The sequence below is a fragment of the Primulina eburnea genome, chromosome 8, assembly GCF_022965805.1.
Source record: "Primulina eburnea isolate SZY01 chromosome 8, ASM2296580v1, whole genome shotgun sequence".
Lineage (NCBI taxonomy): Eukaryota > Viridiplantae > Streptophyta > Magnoliopsida > Lamiales > Gesneriaceae > Primulina > Primulina eburnea.
Genome location: NC_133108.1, coordinates 1,748,737 through 1,763,614, shown reverse-complemented (window position 1 = coordinate 1,763,614; position 14,878 = coordinate 1,748,737). Strand labels below are relative to the sequence as shown.

The 14,878-nt window shown below is 35.3% G+C and overlaps 2 protein-coding genes across 6 annotated transcripts; both read left to right on the top strand.

Moving 5' to 3' along the window:
- Nucleotides 1–6,043: 6,043 nt before the first annotated feature.
- Nucleotides 6,044–10,315, top strand: LOC140838291 (caffeoylshikimate esterase). The gene is made up of 9 exons (XM_073204469.1): nt 6,044–6,128; nt 6,214–6,407; nt 7,492–7,521; nt 7,835–7,961; nt 8,040–8,186; nt 8,713–8,843; nt 8,919–9,056; nt 9,640–9,738; nt 9,873–10,315. The coding sequence occupies exons 1-9, from the start codon at nt 6,053–6,055 to the stop codon at nt 10,080–10,082; spliced, it is 1,152 nt and encodes a 383-aa protein (XP_073060570.1). The 5' UTR covers nt 6,044–6,052; the 3' UTR covers nt 10,083–10,315.
- A 1,101-nt stretch (nt 10,316–11,416) lies between these two features.
- Nucleotides 11,417–14,842, top strand: LOC140838293 (protein MAO HUZI 4, chloroplastic-like). Of its 5 annotated transcripts, none has more exons than XM_073204475.1 (7): nt 11,417–11,922; nt 12,587–12,809; nt 13,118–13,172; nt 13,277–13,377; nt 13,692–13,820; nt 13,923–14,011; nt 14,439–14,842. In XM_073204475.1, the coding sequence occupies exons 2-7, from the start codon at nt 12,714–12,716 to the stop codon at nt 14,602–14,604; spliced, it is 636 nt and encodes a 211-aa protein (XP_073060576.1). In that variant the 5' UTR covers nt 11,417–11,922; nt 12,587–12,713; the 3' UTR covers nt 14,605–14,842. The 5 variants fall into 5 exon arrangements, with proteins under 5 accessions (XP_073060576.1, XP_073060574.1, XP_073060575.1 ...); XM_073204474.1 differs by having other exon boundaries at nt 11,418–11,922; nt 12,608–12,809; XM_073204473.1 differs by having other exon boundaries at nt 11,417–12,809.
- Nucleotides 14,843–14,878: the final 36 nt, after the last annotated feature.

Sequence of the window (14,878 nt, the reverse complement as noted above, 5' to 3'; positions counted from 1 at the left end):
TCTCACAGCCGATGCTCTTAGTCGCAAGGTGAGAGCCTCTGCACTTCAGACCAGTGCTATGATTAGTACTATCCAGGATTGTTGTTCATTGGGATTTAATTTCAAACATCGGAAAGGTATGGAGAGCATTCGTGTTGCTACCATTTTATCTGAGCCAGCTTTGTTCGCTCGGATTCGAGATGCACAGATGTCTGATCTCAAGACTCAGAGATTAGCTCGGTTGGCTGGTGGAGATAGTAATTTCCATTATCAGTCTAATGGTCTTCTGTGTTTGTCTAATCGGGTTGTAGTACCAGAAGATGATACTTTGAGGGAAGAGATTTTATCTCAGGCCCATCGAAGCAAGTTGAGTGTCCATCCAGGAAGCAACAAAATGTATAAAGATTTGAGGACACGATTTTGGTGGAAAGGGATGAAGCGCAGCGTTTATCAGTTTGTTTCCAAGTGTCTTGTTTGTCAGCAGGTTAAGGCAGAGCACCGTCGACCGGGAGGATTATTGTTGAACTTACCTATTCCCGAATGGAAGTGGGAGCATATCGCGATGGATTTCATTACTCACTTACCATTGTCTTCGAGGAATAGTGATGCTATTTGGGTAGTGGTGGATCGACTCACCAAGTCTGCTCATTTTCTGCCATATAACCGTGATTTCACTTTCGATCGTATGGCTCGATTGTACATTCAAGAGATTGTACGTTTGCATGGGGTGCCAGTTAGTATTGTCAGTAACAGAGATCCTCGTTTTACCTCACGATTTTGGGGTAGTTTCCAGGCAGCATTGGGCACTTCATTAAGTTTGAGTACAGCTTATCATCCAGAGACCGACGGTCAGACGGAGAGGACTATCCGTACACTTGAGGATATGATGCGAGCTTGTGTGATGGATTTCGGAACCGCTTGGCAGGATCATTTGCCTTTGATTGAGTTCGCGTACAACAACAGCTATCATCGTAGTATTGGTATGGCACCATTTGAGGCGTTGTATGGGCGACGTTGTCGTACTCCATTATTTTGGGATGAAGTTGGGGAACGACATGTTGAGGGACCAGAGTTAGTCCAGCAGGCTATTGATAAGGTTGCAGTAATCAAGAAACGGATTAAGATCGCTCAGGATCGACAGGCTAGTTATGCAAACACCAAGCGGCGACCTCTTTATTTTCAGCCAGGTGAGAAAGTGTTTCTCCGAGTTTCGCCTTTTCGCAGGATTTTGAGATTTGGTCTCAAGGGTAAGCTATCTCCGAGATTTATTGGTCCTTTTGAGATTCTGGAATGTGTGGGAGATTTGGCTTACAGGTTAGCATTACCTCCGTATCTGTCTGGGATTCATGATGTGTTCCACGTATCTTTGTTGAGACGATATGTAGCAGATGAGTCTCACATCTTGCATCCATCTGAAGTTCAACTAAATACGGATTTGTCTTACGTGGAACGACCAGTGCGGATTCTCGATTGCAAAGACAAGGTATTGCGAAATAAGATTATTCATCTTGTCTTAATTCAGTGGCAGCGCAGAGGCACTGAAGAAGCCACTTGGGAGCTAGAGAGTCGTATGCGTTCGGAGCATCCAGAGCTCTTTTGAGTTGTACTATGGTTGTAATATGGATGTGTGTGTGTTTTCCGTTGTAATCTAAATATCAGTTGTGTTTAGCAACAATTGAGATATAATAACAAGGTTGTTACTCCTTTTTGTTCATCCTCTAAACTTGATTTCGAGGACGAAATCTTTTTAAGGGGGGGAGAATGTAGTAGCCTGAATTCCAAATTGGGTAATTAACAGATTAATGGTGATTAAGAAGGTTTAATGTGTGATTTTGACCATGGTCATGATCGGACGGACCGAAGATGGTTCGGTAGCACCGAAGAGTTCGGACGATCCGAAGTGGGTTCGGTGGATCCGATCATGAGGTGTCAAGAGTTGATCGACACGTCAGTTTGCATGCAAGTTCGGATGATCCGAAGTGTAGGTTCGGTGGATCCGATCTTGAGGTGTCAAGAGCCGATGGACACGTAGGAGTTCGGACGTTCCGAAGTGTGTTCGGTGGATCCGAACATAGCCTATAAATAGTGCTCGGAATTCTTCATTTTGGATTGCAAATTCTTGAAGTTGTGTCTCCTAGTTGAGAGGTTTGGAAGGTTTCTAGGGTTAGTTGTTGGTCGAGCGATAGCCAAGAGCTGCCAGGATTGGTAGCGTAGCGACGCCTGAGTTACGAGGCAATCGACATCAAAGGGCTGTCGACGGACGAAGGTAAACCCTAAACCTTTGGTAGTACTGGTTTTGCTAGTCTAGCATGGTAGTATTGTTCATTGGGTATGCTTTTGATGCGTAGGCTTGTTCTAGACCTGATTAGCGGTGTTGCGTAAGGCTAGGCTTGCTGTGATAGAGGTACGAAAGTACTATCCGAGATATCCTGGTCGAGTATACATCCTTATATGTGTTGCATGATTATGTGGTGCATTGATATATGTCATATGATGCATGCTATTATGTCACGTTTTATGATGCATGTTACATTTCATGTTGAGCCGTATCTCCTTCGAGATAGCCTTTACTGTTGAGCTGTATCTCTTTCGAGATAAGCTATATCTTGTGGGGCCGCTCAGCCCTGTCTTGTCTTGTGGACGCATGGACACCGAGAGTACACAGTGGCCGACGGGTCCGGAGGGCTTCGGTGATCCGGGACATTTTAGGTCCACGTCTGTTCTTGTAGTGGATGCAGTGACCCAGAGGAGTACCGCGCGGCACTATCCACTTGGCGCCTCTAGACTGAGCATTTTGAGATCCTTTGTTACTCCTGTTTCTTGACTACCCTGGTATCATATCATAGCATGTGCATTTCATATAGGCTTGTATACTCATGTTTTTGTACTGGGCGTTCTTATCGCTCACGTCCTCGGTTTTGTTTATCTTGGACACCCCATTCCCACGGGGCAGGCCTCAGGTTGGACAGCTCAGGAAGAGCAGGAGGAGGACAGTGAGTGGCTGGTTGGTTTAGTTTTCAGTACTATTCTTTTCGATATGGTTGTACCGTATATTTCATTTTAGTTCGAGTTGTTCTGGATTTCGATTGGGTTGTATAACTATCGTTTGTTGGCCTTTTCCGCAATTATCTCTGATTATTATTAATTAAGTTAGTTGCATGCTTAGTTCTTGATTAGTAGGTGATTCTGGAACGGGTCACTACACTTAGAGTTTTCCTCCATAATAATATCCCAAAGTGTCTATACCCCCAACAGTTTGCGATAGTTCGGGTTTTGAAATATAATCACTCACTGTCAAGAACTAAAAAAGTAAAACGTGTTTCAGCAAAATAAAAAATTAATCCAATGGTCAAATCAACGATCATGTTTAGCCGAGAGGATCTAAAGCACAATCTTTAATAAGATAGTGCAATTACGTATCCACCCAATTCAACTAATCCCATCATGCAAATTATTGGTTCATGCACTTGCACTGGATGCATTAAATTCCAAGAAAAAAAATTCATGCCACGGTAGGCTAACTTATACAAATATATAAATCTAAATAAATGGGAAAATATATAGATCCATTAGCATGACAATCCATAGCAAAAGACTTGCCCAAATTCATCAATACCGTTTACAAATATAAAACAAGAAAAGATTTCACAATTGCGTAGGCCTGGGGAGCATATATAAAGTGGGTTTCGTGAGTTCTACTGACTTTTGGGTCGGACCCAACATTTGTAATTTTTTAATATCGAAGCCCAAACTTGATTTACGAAACATCTAGATCCCATTTGATTGCCTAAATCTGGGATTATTGTTTAGAAGTCCTTTAATTTGTTAAAAAAAAACAACAAATTAGGTCTATAAAATCGTGCATTTGTTGCCTATTTTTTAAGACCTGCATGTGTTAGGATTGTTATATATAATCCTATATCATGTATGATAGTAAAAGGAGATGTGAAATTCATATATACAAATCATTGTTATATTATAAAAATGTAGGGATTTGATATGGTAGTCCACGATATTGAAGGAAAGTGTATTGGATGTTGATCAATGGTAATAGAAGAGCTATACGAGGTGAAGGAGGGAGAAGTCATGGGATTACGTTAAGCTCTTTTATGGATCCGCGAAATGAATTTGAACCAAGTAATTTTTGAGATGGAGGCTCAAATAATTGTACAGGCTATCACCTCTACAAAATTTGACGAATCTGATTTTGGAGGAATAATAGAGGATTGTCGAAGTATTTTGCAATATGAATAAAAGAGACATTTTTGTATTTCGGCTGAAAAATAATATCACATTTGTGATCTGACTGTTGTGTGTGATGAAACGATTACATAAGTATTTATAGATTAAAAAAACATCGATTGTAAATGAAACGATTTCAAACGGAACAAAAATTTTGGGACATCTGTCAAAATTCAGAATTTAGATTTATATTTCGTTTTTAATTCCAACATGTATTAGTTTTATAATTCCCAGATGGAATTGAATTTTTGTATTGGAAAATTGAAATGTAATTTAATTTTGTTTGTTATTCCGAGAAGATATTCAATTTTCAAGGATTATACATACACATACATTAATATGTAGTTTTAATAATAAATTAAATAGCTTTAGTCATTTATTATAATAACATGTTTCGATTATTTCCTTTTATAGAATGTTTATTTAGGCGGGAAATTACTAAAAAAAGCAGACAACTCTGCTTTTATAATATATATATATAGATTTTTGTGCTCTCTTATTTGAATTTTTAAGAAGACAATTCAAGATATACTATATACATATGGTTTTGGAAGAAAACTACAACATATTAATTCTTTCAAATTAAGGTAATTTCGAAATAATATGTATTTGAGATAAAAAAAATTATGATTATTAAATGGTAAATTAATGTTGGAAAACCTTGTTGTAGTGATAACTTTTAACACTCAACCAATTTTATTTTTAGAAAAATTAAATAAACTAATTAAATATTGTATTTCTTTTTTAGTAAGTAATTTGAGCAGAAATTACTTAAAATAGAAAATTTTATTTTTGAATGATTTACTTAATGAGTGATATTGAACATTGCAATCATTTGTATTTTAAATTTATTTATATTGTTTTTAATTAAACCGATTGATATAATCAATACAAAATTTTAATATAATTTATGTTTTCAATAGAGTTTAGTTTTAGTTTGAGTAAAAAAAATTAAAAAACATATAATATATAAATTAAATTTGAATTAATATAAAATTAACTAAATTCAAAATCTACTTAAATGAATTGATGTAATCAATGCAAACAATAATTGAAGTGATCATTTATTGCAGTACACATATATCAATAATCATAATAAATCTTTCCTTTTTTAGAAATGACATTTTGACGGGAAATTACTATTTTTGACAAAAACTCTGCATATATATATATATATATATATATATATATATATATATATATATATATATATATATATATATATATATATATATACATATACCAGGACTTCCATGGGATCCAATTGTATTCATTTATTGTCATAAATTTTTGTTTAGTTTAACTTAACTTAAAAGTCAATATTGTCACATTGACTAATTATCTATACGCGTCAATATATATATACTAGTACAACGACGCACGCATTGCGTGCTTGTACGATATGTTTTTATAATTTATTTGATTTATATTTAAATGAGGATTAAAATATATTTATAAGAAATAATGAGTGGCTACATTATAATTTTGATATATGAACTAAAAAATAAATTAAAAAAGAATAAAAAAGACCCAAGCAAAAATTGAACCTCTAACCTCATGATTAAGAAACATAGACTTTATCCACTAAACTACATGTGACTTGCTTTTATTTTTTAACACTTTATTTTTATGTAGAGAGTGGGAGTGAAGGGTATTTTAGGTATTTTAAAAAACAGACCAAAGAAGTTACTCTAACCTACTCAGCCTTAATAAATAGTAAGAAGTAAGAAGTAAGATATATATATATATATATATATACATACACATACATATATCTTTTGTTCGCATGCACTTTATATGTATATTAAAATGAGGTAAACATATCAAAATTATGGATGTAATACGCTTATCACAAATACACATGGCACTTGAATCCGCAAGAATTTATCGTAGACACGCTTTTAATGGTACAATCAAACTCCTTCAATCCTCTTTTCATTTTCTTCGATTACCTATTTCTTCGAGTCGTCGTGGGTTATTAATACGAACTAGAATTGAATGCCAAGATTTTACCTGCGAAGAGTGGCAGTGATTTGAAAGTAATGGGAAAAACAGTAAAGTTCGCGGGTGTCGATGAGGAGTTGCAGAAGATATTGGATGCTGACATGGACATGGTGGGACCCAGGCGCCGGGCTCGCGAGGCATTCAAGCACATTCAGCTCTCCATAGATCATATCTTATTCAAGGTATTCGGTGATTTGCTGCTCGTGTTTTCATGGGATAGAATAGAATAATCTTGGTTGAATTAAAATTTGCGTTTTTTCCTCCTTTTTTGTTCTTGAAAATTGAATGATAATGGTTGGTATTTGATATGTTATCGATTTGGATTGATTTGGGGTAGAGTCAGTTAAAGTTAAAGATGAAATTTTGACCACATGGGATCGATCACCACACTCAGATTAAAAAATAAATGAGATAATATGTAATTTGTCTAAAAATTCAAGTTTCAGCCTCTAATGTCGCCGAGTAGCGAAGTTAGCCCCACCCTGGAAATCCTGGATCCACCCTGTCCTCAGGGGAAAGGTATAAGGGATTTATCTTTCCTCTTTAATATTAATGTCTCATGCAAATGATTTCCTAGTTTAGCACGTTTTGAATGTGATCATGCTAAGATTTAGCTGATGAATATTTTTGCACATGATAAAATTAGTTGAGTTTATGATTCTGATATGTTACTTTTAGGCCACTTTCTGTAGGTCAATTATGGTTAGGAGATTTATTTTACTGCCATAGTTAAACATACTTGAAGGTTATAGTAGCCACTTGTGCGACTTGCGTATGTGTGGAGTGACTACGAGGACTAATCTCATGGTTGTGTACGAGTCTAACCGGATATTTGTTACATTTAATATTTAATCTGTCATTTCTTTTGTATGGTATTTTTTTCAGTTGTTTTAGAATGAATCCACACCATGCGTACAGATAAGAAAGAAATGTAAATCGTCGTTTTCCTAAGAAGTGAAAATCTGACAAAAAAGAGCGATAAAACGGGGTAAGATCTTGTTATCACGAGTGAGTAAAAATGGCTGATAGTGTAATCTGGTTGTGAACACGTGAGGATAATTTTTGGTAAATTACTTGAAATATGGTCTGATTTTGATGATTATATCACTAGAGGAACATCATCAGCTCCAAGTCAGTCCTCACTTACTTTTTTTTTTGAATGTTTTTGAAACAGAAATATGGCTAGTCCAATCTTTATTGAACAATAGATTTTTATGGACATGAAATTTAGATTTTGTGTGACACTTGAGTTTACTTGTCTTGCAGATGCCACATGAAAGATTGAAGATGACTGAGGTAATCATTTTTCAATTTGTTTGTTCTCATTTCAAATATATTAAAGGAAATTCTAAGGTTTCAATTGTTTTATCGTCCCAACTCTCCACTTTTCCATGGAAAATATATCTATAAATTTCCAACTTGGTGGGTTTCCATTTGCCTGATCTTGTACCTTCGGGTATATGCCTTAATATTTCCCATGGGCTAACTCTTAATCGGTAACGCTGATTTATCCTGCATTGTCCATCATAATGGAGTTCAACTTTTGCCTCCATTTGTCGAATATCTTGTTGACTTTTCGTAGATTGTACTAAATTTTTTTTTTTCCCAGTCATTTGAAGTGAACTCTAGGGGATTGGAGATATTTTCAAAAAGTTGGCTTCCGGAAAATGGTTCCCCAAAAGCTGTGGTTTGTTTTTGTCATGGTTATGGAGATACTTGCACATTTTTCTTCGAAGGCATGAATCTTATATAACTGCTAATATTTCATACTTCTGAGAAAATTTGAATTTATTGCTTTTACACAATGTTCACAGGAATTGCTAGAAAGCTTGCATCTTCTGGTTATGGGGTTTTCGCGCTGGACTACCCCGGATTTGGTCTTTCAGAAGGTCTACATGGCTATATTCCAAGCTTTGACAGGCTCGTGGATGATGTCATTGAGCATTTTGCAAAAGTGAAAGGTCTGTCATTCGGTGAACTAACTTATTTTGCTTGAGGATTTTAACAATCTCTACCGCTGTGTTATACTTTAGCATGGAAAAGTGTGTGCGCATCCTAATGGGTTTCTCATGGCAAACAAAGAAAGGAAGGATGATTCGCTGCGGACCCAATGGCAGCAAGGATGTGTAAATGTTTTACTGAAAATATAAGTTTTGTCCAGGGGGAATCCATTAAACCTGTAATAACTTCCAACTCCCTTCCATCATTGTATATTAAAAATAATTCCAAAGTAACTATATTTTGTAAATGCACATAAATTCTGTAGCTGCATTCTGATCAAACATGTGATTTACTGGTTATGATGCCATGTTAGTTACTACTTTTTCTAAAATCTAGAGTTGTTGAAACATAAAGCTATTGATTATGCCACCTCCTGTTATTTCGAGCTATTTTAAAAATTGATAACTCACATATACTAAGTGCCATGAATGAGTTTTTAGGTGTACAGTATACTTTTCCATTGTATTAAGGTGATAGTGGGTGCAGAGAATCCAGACTTCCGTTCATTGCCAAGTTTTCTTTTTGGACAATCTATGGGGGGAGCAGTTGCGCTTAAAGTGCACCTAAAACAGCACGATTTGTGGAGCGGCGCAGTTCTTGTTGCACCTATGTGTAAGGTACTCTATGCATTTTATTTCTTATAAACCATACCAACTGAACTTTATCCGTGCCTTATCGAAATGTTTCTCTAGATTGCAGATGACATGGTTCCTCCATGGCTAGTAACTCAAATTCTAATTGGAGTCTCAAAATTACTTCCAAAACAGAAGCTTGTTCCGCAGAAGGATTTGGCTGAGATGGCATTCCAAGATGTGAGGAAGCGAGAACAAGTAGGCCATAATCCTTAAACTAAGACACATGTTTATGATAAGTCAGGGAAATTGAAATTTGAATTGTCATATGAATTTGAAGGAAAAATATAACCCCAATAGAATGGTAATTGATGAGATTAAATGAGTCGTGGTTCTTTTTAGCTTTGGCTTAACTTTTTTTTACTTAAAGAGAATGTGTTGACATGTTAAGTTCACAAGTTTAGATATTAGAATCAATTTTATCTTATGATATGATTATAAAGAATCTGTTTGGATTATCAAAATGGTGATAAATATCAGATAGAGTTTTATTGAGCTTTCTTCTCTAGGAAATATTAAGAGAGAAGAATGGAATAATGCGAGCTCTAGAATTTTTGGACATTTTTTGTACATTTCGGGCTTTGGGTTGAATCACGTGATAGTTTTATGAAGTTTGTTCTCTTTTCAATCTCTTGCCAGTTGCCTTCCAAAATAATAAAATGAGTAAGTGACCTGAGTATGCTCAAGAAAAAGAAATTAAAATTTTATCCCGTACAAAGTGGAATTGAAGAGCCAACAATTTACGAACACGATGAGGTTCTTATGTTTTGTCTTGAGTCAGGCAACATATAATGTCATCGCTTACAAGCATAAACCTCGGCTAGGAACAGCCGTGGAATTGCTGAGGACGACGCAGGAGATAGAACACCAACTGGAGAAGGTACTTCATTACGTCAAAATCTTGTCTGATTCTATCAGTGAACTACTTGTAAGGCACAAGGAAGAGGGATGAACTTTAATGTTGAAGGATGTAAGAAAATGTAAAATATGAATTTTGTGGCTTACATTTTGCAGGTGTCGCTGCCACTATTGATTTTACATGGAAAAAACGACATAGTAACTGATCCATCTGTGAGCGAAGCATTGTACAAAAAGGCAAGCAGTTCAGACAAGAAACTTAACCTGTATGATGATGCCTTTCACTCTCTTCTTGAAGGCGAGCCAGATGAGATGGTACTTCGAGTTCTTGGCGATATCATATCTTGGCTCGACGAGCATTGCTAGAACATTCCTAATCTTTCCATACACTGTTTCCTGCACCTGTTTTTGAAGTTTTTAGTTTAATCGTTGGGATGATATTAATACTTTTACTTATATGAAATAGGAAAAACTGTATTATTATATCAGAAAAGCATGAAAAAAAAAAAGATGTAATTTTATGGCATTTTGTACGTGATATTAGTGCATAAAGGAAACAAATTTGCCTTGGCATAAAATTCTTACACTGTTTCTTGTAATTTATTTAGTTGTATATATCTATATTTTAGAACAAATTTTCATTGGTATAGATTTCTTACACCGTTTCTTGTAATTTATTTAGTTGTCGTATATATCTGTATTTTAGAGGTGGATTCCTTGGTCGATCGAGGTCACAGGGTGATAACAAAATTTCCTTGTCTTTATACTTTATGTGATATTTGATGTATTTATGGTCATCTTAATTTTTATCTTAAAATATATAAAATTCGTAGAAAAATTGTAAAGATTATAAAACTTGACAATTGAAAGCCATTTTCATTTCTACTCGATGATACAAAGAATTAGCAATGTAACAGTATTAGTGGCTGAAAGTAAATGCCACGAAACAAAACCACCTATTTTTCGTGTGCCACACCAATTAAATTTTAAACAAGTAGTTAGACCTGTTATAATAATTTAGATAGGTTGATTAGCCATCCTCAATTTCCTAACTTTTTCTCTTTTTTATTCTTAGAACCCGCAACCGCTATTTTCGGTGTACTAATACATATATCCTGCAAATCAAGCTGATTGAGTAAATTATAGGAGCGTAAACGAACCTGAATCGAGTCGAATATTAATAAAAGGTTAATATTCGAATTCGACACGAATTAAATATATTCAAGCTCGAGCTCGCTTCGAAGTTCAAAAAATTTAAAATTTTTTGCTCGAATTCGACTCGAAATGAAGTTCGAGTTCAGCTTGAAATGTTCGAATATATTCACAAGCTATTTGAATTATTGCTCGGATATCAAAGTTCAAAAATGAAGGTTTGAAAGCTCGAAACGTTCAAAATGCTCGAAATATATATTTTAATATATAATAAAAAAAATCTTAATAAAATATTAAGACTCGCGAGCGACTCACAAACTATCGAACAAAATAATTTTGATTCTGGTTCGACTTGGAAAAAAATTCAAACATGTCCAAATTTGACTTGAATTCGATAAGTTTGAATACAAATCATATATTTGCTCAAAAATCTATCAAAACTACTCGATTTATTTACAACTATCGATGAATCACATCATACAAATCATGTTTGCCATACTCGTAGCCATATACAAATATAATATAGAGCAGAACGTTTGATCCCGACTCTCACTTGTAACACTTCATCTTTCCAATTTCTATCAACCAATGAGAATCCCAGAAACGCAATCCCTGCATGTGCGCCGCCACGTCTGTAGATACACCTGGCCTGCTCAGATAGGCTAAAACAAAGTGAGGTTAACCATCGAGTCAGATAATCTGAAAACCCAGAGTGAAACTTTTACGGTTACACTGTTATTCAGTCTACGGGTTTTGTTCTGTGAAAGTAAAAAAAATTTGGTGCACGTCGTTGTGAGTGCCAATTACACAGACTTCCATTTCTTTCTTTCTCTAAATCGAGTCTCCGAGTGTTTTTCATGGGGGATTCAAGATTTTTCTTTTACTCGACCATTACTGTTTTCTGTTCTTGTATCGGTTGATTCATCTTGCATAAGCCGATGAACGCAAAAATTGTCCCTTTTTTGTCAAGTTGAAATCGATTGAAGTTTTTTTTTTCGACGGAATCATTATGGTCACGTCTTTTTGTTTTCTCAGCTCTCAAGTCTCATTTAAGGTGTGGCTAATCAAGTTCTCTTAAGGATAGTTGCCTCTGCTAATCGTTCTATTATTTGTATAGCTTCTTTATTCTTCTAGGGATTGATTCTTGAGTTGAGCTGTAACTCCTTTTATGGTTGTGTATATTCCTGGAATCTTTACTATATTAATGGTCTGTTTGAAATTTATCAAGTAGATGTTTAATTTCCTGCACTGGGCAATAGTGGGCATACCTGATTTTTCAATGTAATTACCTCCTGAGAATCTTTATACGTTTTAATAATTAATCCTAGTTTTTTGGACTGCCGTTTACTTTTCGGGACTATTTCTCCACGCGCAGTGTCATTCGTCCTGGATTTTGGTGTATTTAAGTTGGTTTGTTGTATAATCTATAAGGGTTATTTATATACCTTTAGTCATTGGTATTAAATTACCGAGATTACTTGTTAGTATGCGCTAATAAGATTCAAATGGTGAATCAGAAGTCTATCGTGCTATGAAGGGGATTTTTTTTTATTTCCAGAGTGCTCGAATCTTCATAAAAGTTGGTCTTTTATTTGTTCGTTCTATCGTATTGAGTTTCAGGCAGATTGGATGAAGAAATAAATAGAGCATTGAATTGTTCATGGTTTTGTAGTTTCATCTGTGAAATGTGCTGTATGATATAATCAGATGTGTGACAGGTTTGGAGTTGGTTTTTATAGATTGGCTGTTCAAGATTTTCAGCTAACTCCTTGCTTAGAAATCAAAGAAGCACAAAGAATGAAATACCATTTGATCAACTAGCAGTGGGGAAAAAAGCGAGTCCATATGTTGTCTGGAGTTTTATTGGAGGATCAAGAATCATCACTATACCTAATCTTGGAAGAGTTATTATGTTCAGAAGGTCTTCTGTGTATGCTTCATGTAATTTTTTCATGTTTCTTCGCTCTGTTTTATAAATTTCCTACATTGTTGAATTTATTTGTTTAGTTTTTCCCATTGTGTCATGATTAAGGCGAATTCGTTCTTTGCACAACAAAAAAGTGCTCCAAGCCAGTTTCGAACGTTTTTGGATTTTTTGAGTGTGAAAACATAAAATGAGAGAGAAAACAATGTTGGTTTTTGTTCATCACGTAGTGTTATTGAGCACTTGATAGTTAAACTTTACCGCATGCAAATGTATAAGGTTTAAAATGTTATATGTATGTTGCTTTCATTTCGTGTCTGAATAGGATCCAAGGTGTCTGGAGGTATCTTTGAGCTTGCTTTCATCTGCCCTGTTGCTTAGTTAAGATTTCCCCTTTACGCTTTCCGCGGAAGTGAATAAAAAATCTTCCATGTGTAATGAAACTACATCTGAATCTAATCGCTATTTTTCTGCTCATTTGCAGGGCTCCCGAGTTCTCAGATTGCAAGTAGTGCTTTTACGTTGGGAACGGCAGCAGTACTTCCATTTTATACATTTATGGTTGCAGCCCCTGAAGCGAAGCTTGTAAGTGTTGATAACATAATACCTTGTTAGGGTTCCACAAGAATCGATACCCATGCTTAGTAGAATTTTAAACACTCTGGTTCCTAAGAATTAATGGTGTACAACTGTAACTTAAATCCTCCACCACCCAAATCTAACATTCTATAAATCTGAAACCCCATCAACATGATCATTGTGGTGAACTATTAATTGTTTGAGTTTGAAATAACAATGAACTTCTACAACTTCCCTTAACACAAGGCGCAATGCTCAAGTTTGAAATGCGGAATTCTATATGTGTGTGTGTCTTAATTGCTTTGTTATCTGTTATGCAGACCAAAAAAATAATAGCAAGCAGCATACCTTATATAGTTCTCGGTCTATTATACGCTTATTTACTGTATCTGTCCTGGACACCTGATACAATTCGGCTGATGTTTGCAAGTAAATACTGGTTGCCAGAGGTGTGTTGTGAATTGGTTGAAAGTTTTACTCTCATTTCTAAAGAAAAATTTGAAGTTGGACTGAAAAGTGCCTCTTTTTTCCTCAATATGATGATCGTCCAGTTAAACGGTATAGCTAAGATGTTTTCCAACGAGATGACGCTGGCTTCTGCTTGGATTCATTTATTGGCTGTCGATCTTTTTGCTGCAAGGTCATTCTCTCTACCTTTCCCGTGAACTGACACGCCAAATGGTTACACTGAAGTGTCAGATACTCTTTCAATAGACATACTATTCGAACAATGCCATGACACATATCCAAACCAATAATTCTCATATTTTAATAAAAAAAATTCAGGGTTTAAGTATTTTATCTATGTTTTGAACGATGATTTTTATTTTGAGATTTGAGAAGATTTATGCTTAATTTGTTGATGTACGTATTATTTGTTGGATTATAATTTCGGTTTTAAAACATGATTAACTGGTTGATTACATTATGTAAAAAATTATGCATTTTTTCTTGAATTTTACCATGTCTACTTGATGTTTTTTATTCCCAATGTTAGCAACTTATTTACACACGCTCACACATACACAGAATACAGAATGCATTCTGACTCCACTTGATTCAAGCAGGCAAGTTTACTATGACGGATTGAAGAACAACATAGAGATGAGGCATTCAGTGTCCCTTTGCCTGCTGTTTTGTCCACTCGGAATTCTTGTTCATTTCATCACAAGAGCTTTCACTGCAAGCAGAAAAAGAAGAGAACATGGAGACACTTCTCATCAATTTCAGTAAAAAAATGGACTCTTGCTCTAGGCTTCATAGTTTGCAGAAGTTTTGTTTATCGGCATGCTTTGAAGCCAACAAACAGGAGCATGCTACTAGTAGTTCCAACTGTGGTATTCGTTCGGAAAATAGTAATTTCTTGTGATAACTTGTTTAGAAATGCAACTTTAGTCTTTAATCTTTTAGATCTACTTGTTAAGAAGATGATGCTAATGTAAGGATATGTGAGTTATTTTTTCATGTTCAAGTTCTACTCTTGTGAACCGGTTCTCGCATGATATAG

Bases quoted from the DNA above. Each gene is read 5' to 3' on its own strand.
- LOC140838291 (XM_073204469.1), top strand. From the start codon at position 6,053: ATGGATGTAATACGCTTATCACAAATACACATGGCACTTGAATCCGCA. The intron at 6,408-7,491 runs GTATTCGGTGAT...CTTGTCTTGCAG, and splicing joins TAGATCATATCTTATTCAAG to ATGCCACATGAAAGATTGAA. The intron at 8,844-8,918 runs GTACTCTATGCA...ATGTTTCTCTAG, and splicing joins TTGTTGCACCTATGTGTAAG to ATTGCAGATGACATGGTTCC.
- LOC140838293 (XM_073204472.1), top strand. From the start codon at position 11,878: ATGGTCACGTCTTTTTGTTTTCTCAGCTCTCAAGTCTCATTTAAG. The intron at 13,378-13,691 runs GTAAGTGTTGAT...TCTGTTATGCAG, and splicing joins CAGCCCCTGAAGCGAAGCTT to ACCAAAAAAATAATAGCAAG. The intron at 14,012-14,438 runs GTCATTCTCTCT...TGATTCAAGCAG, and splicing joins GTCGATCTTTTTGCTGCAAG to GCAAGTTTACTATGACGGAT.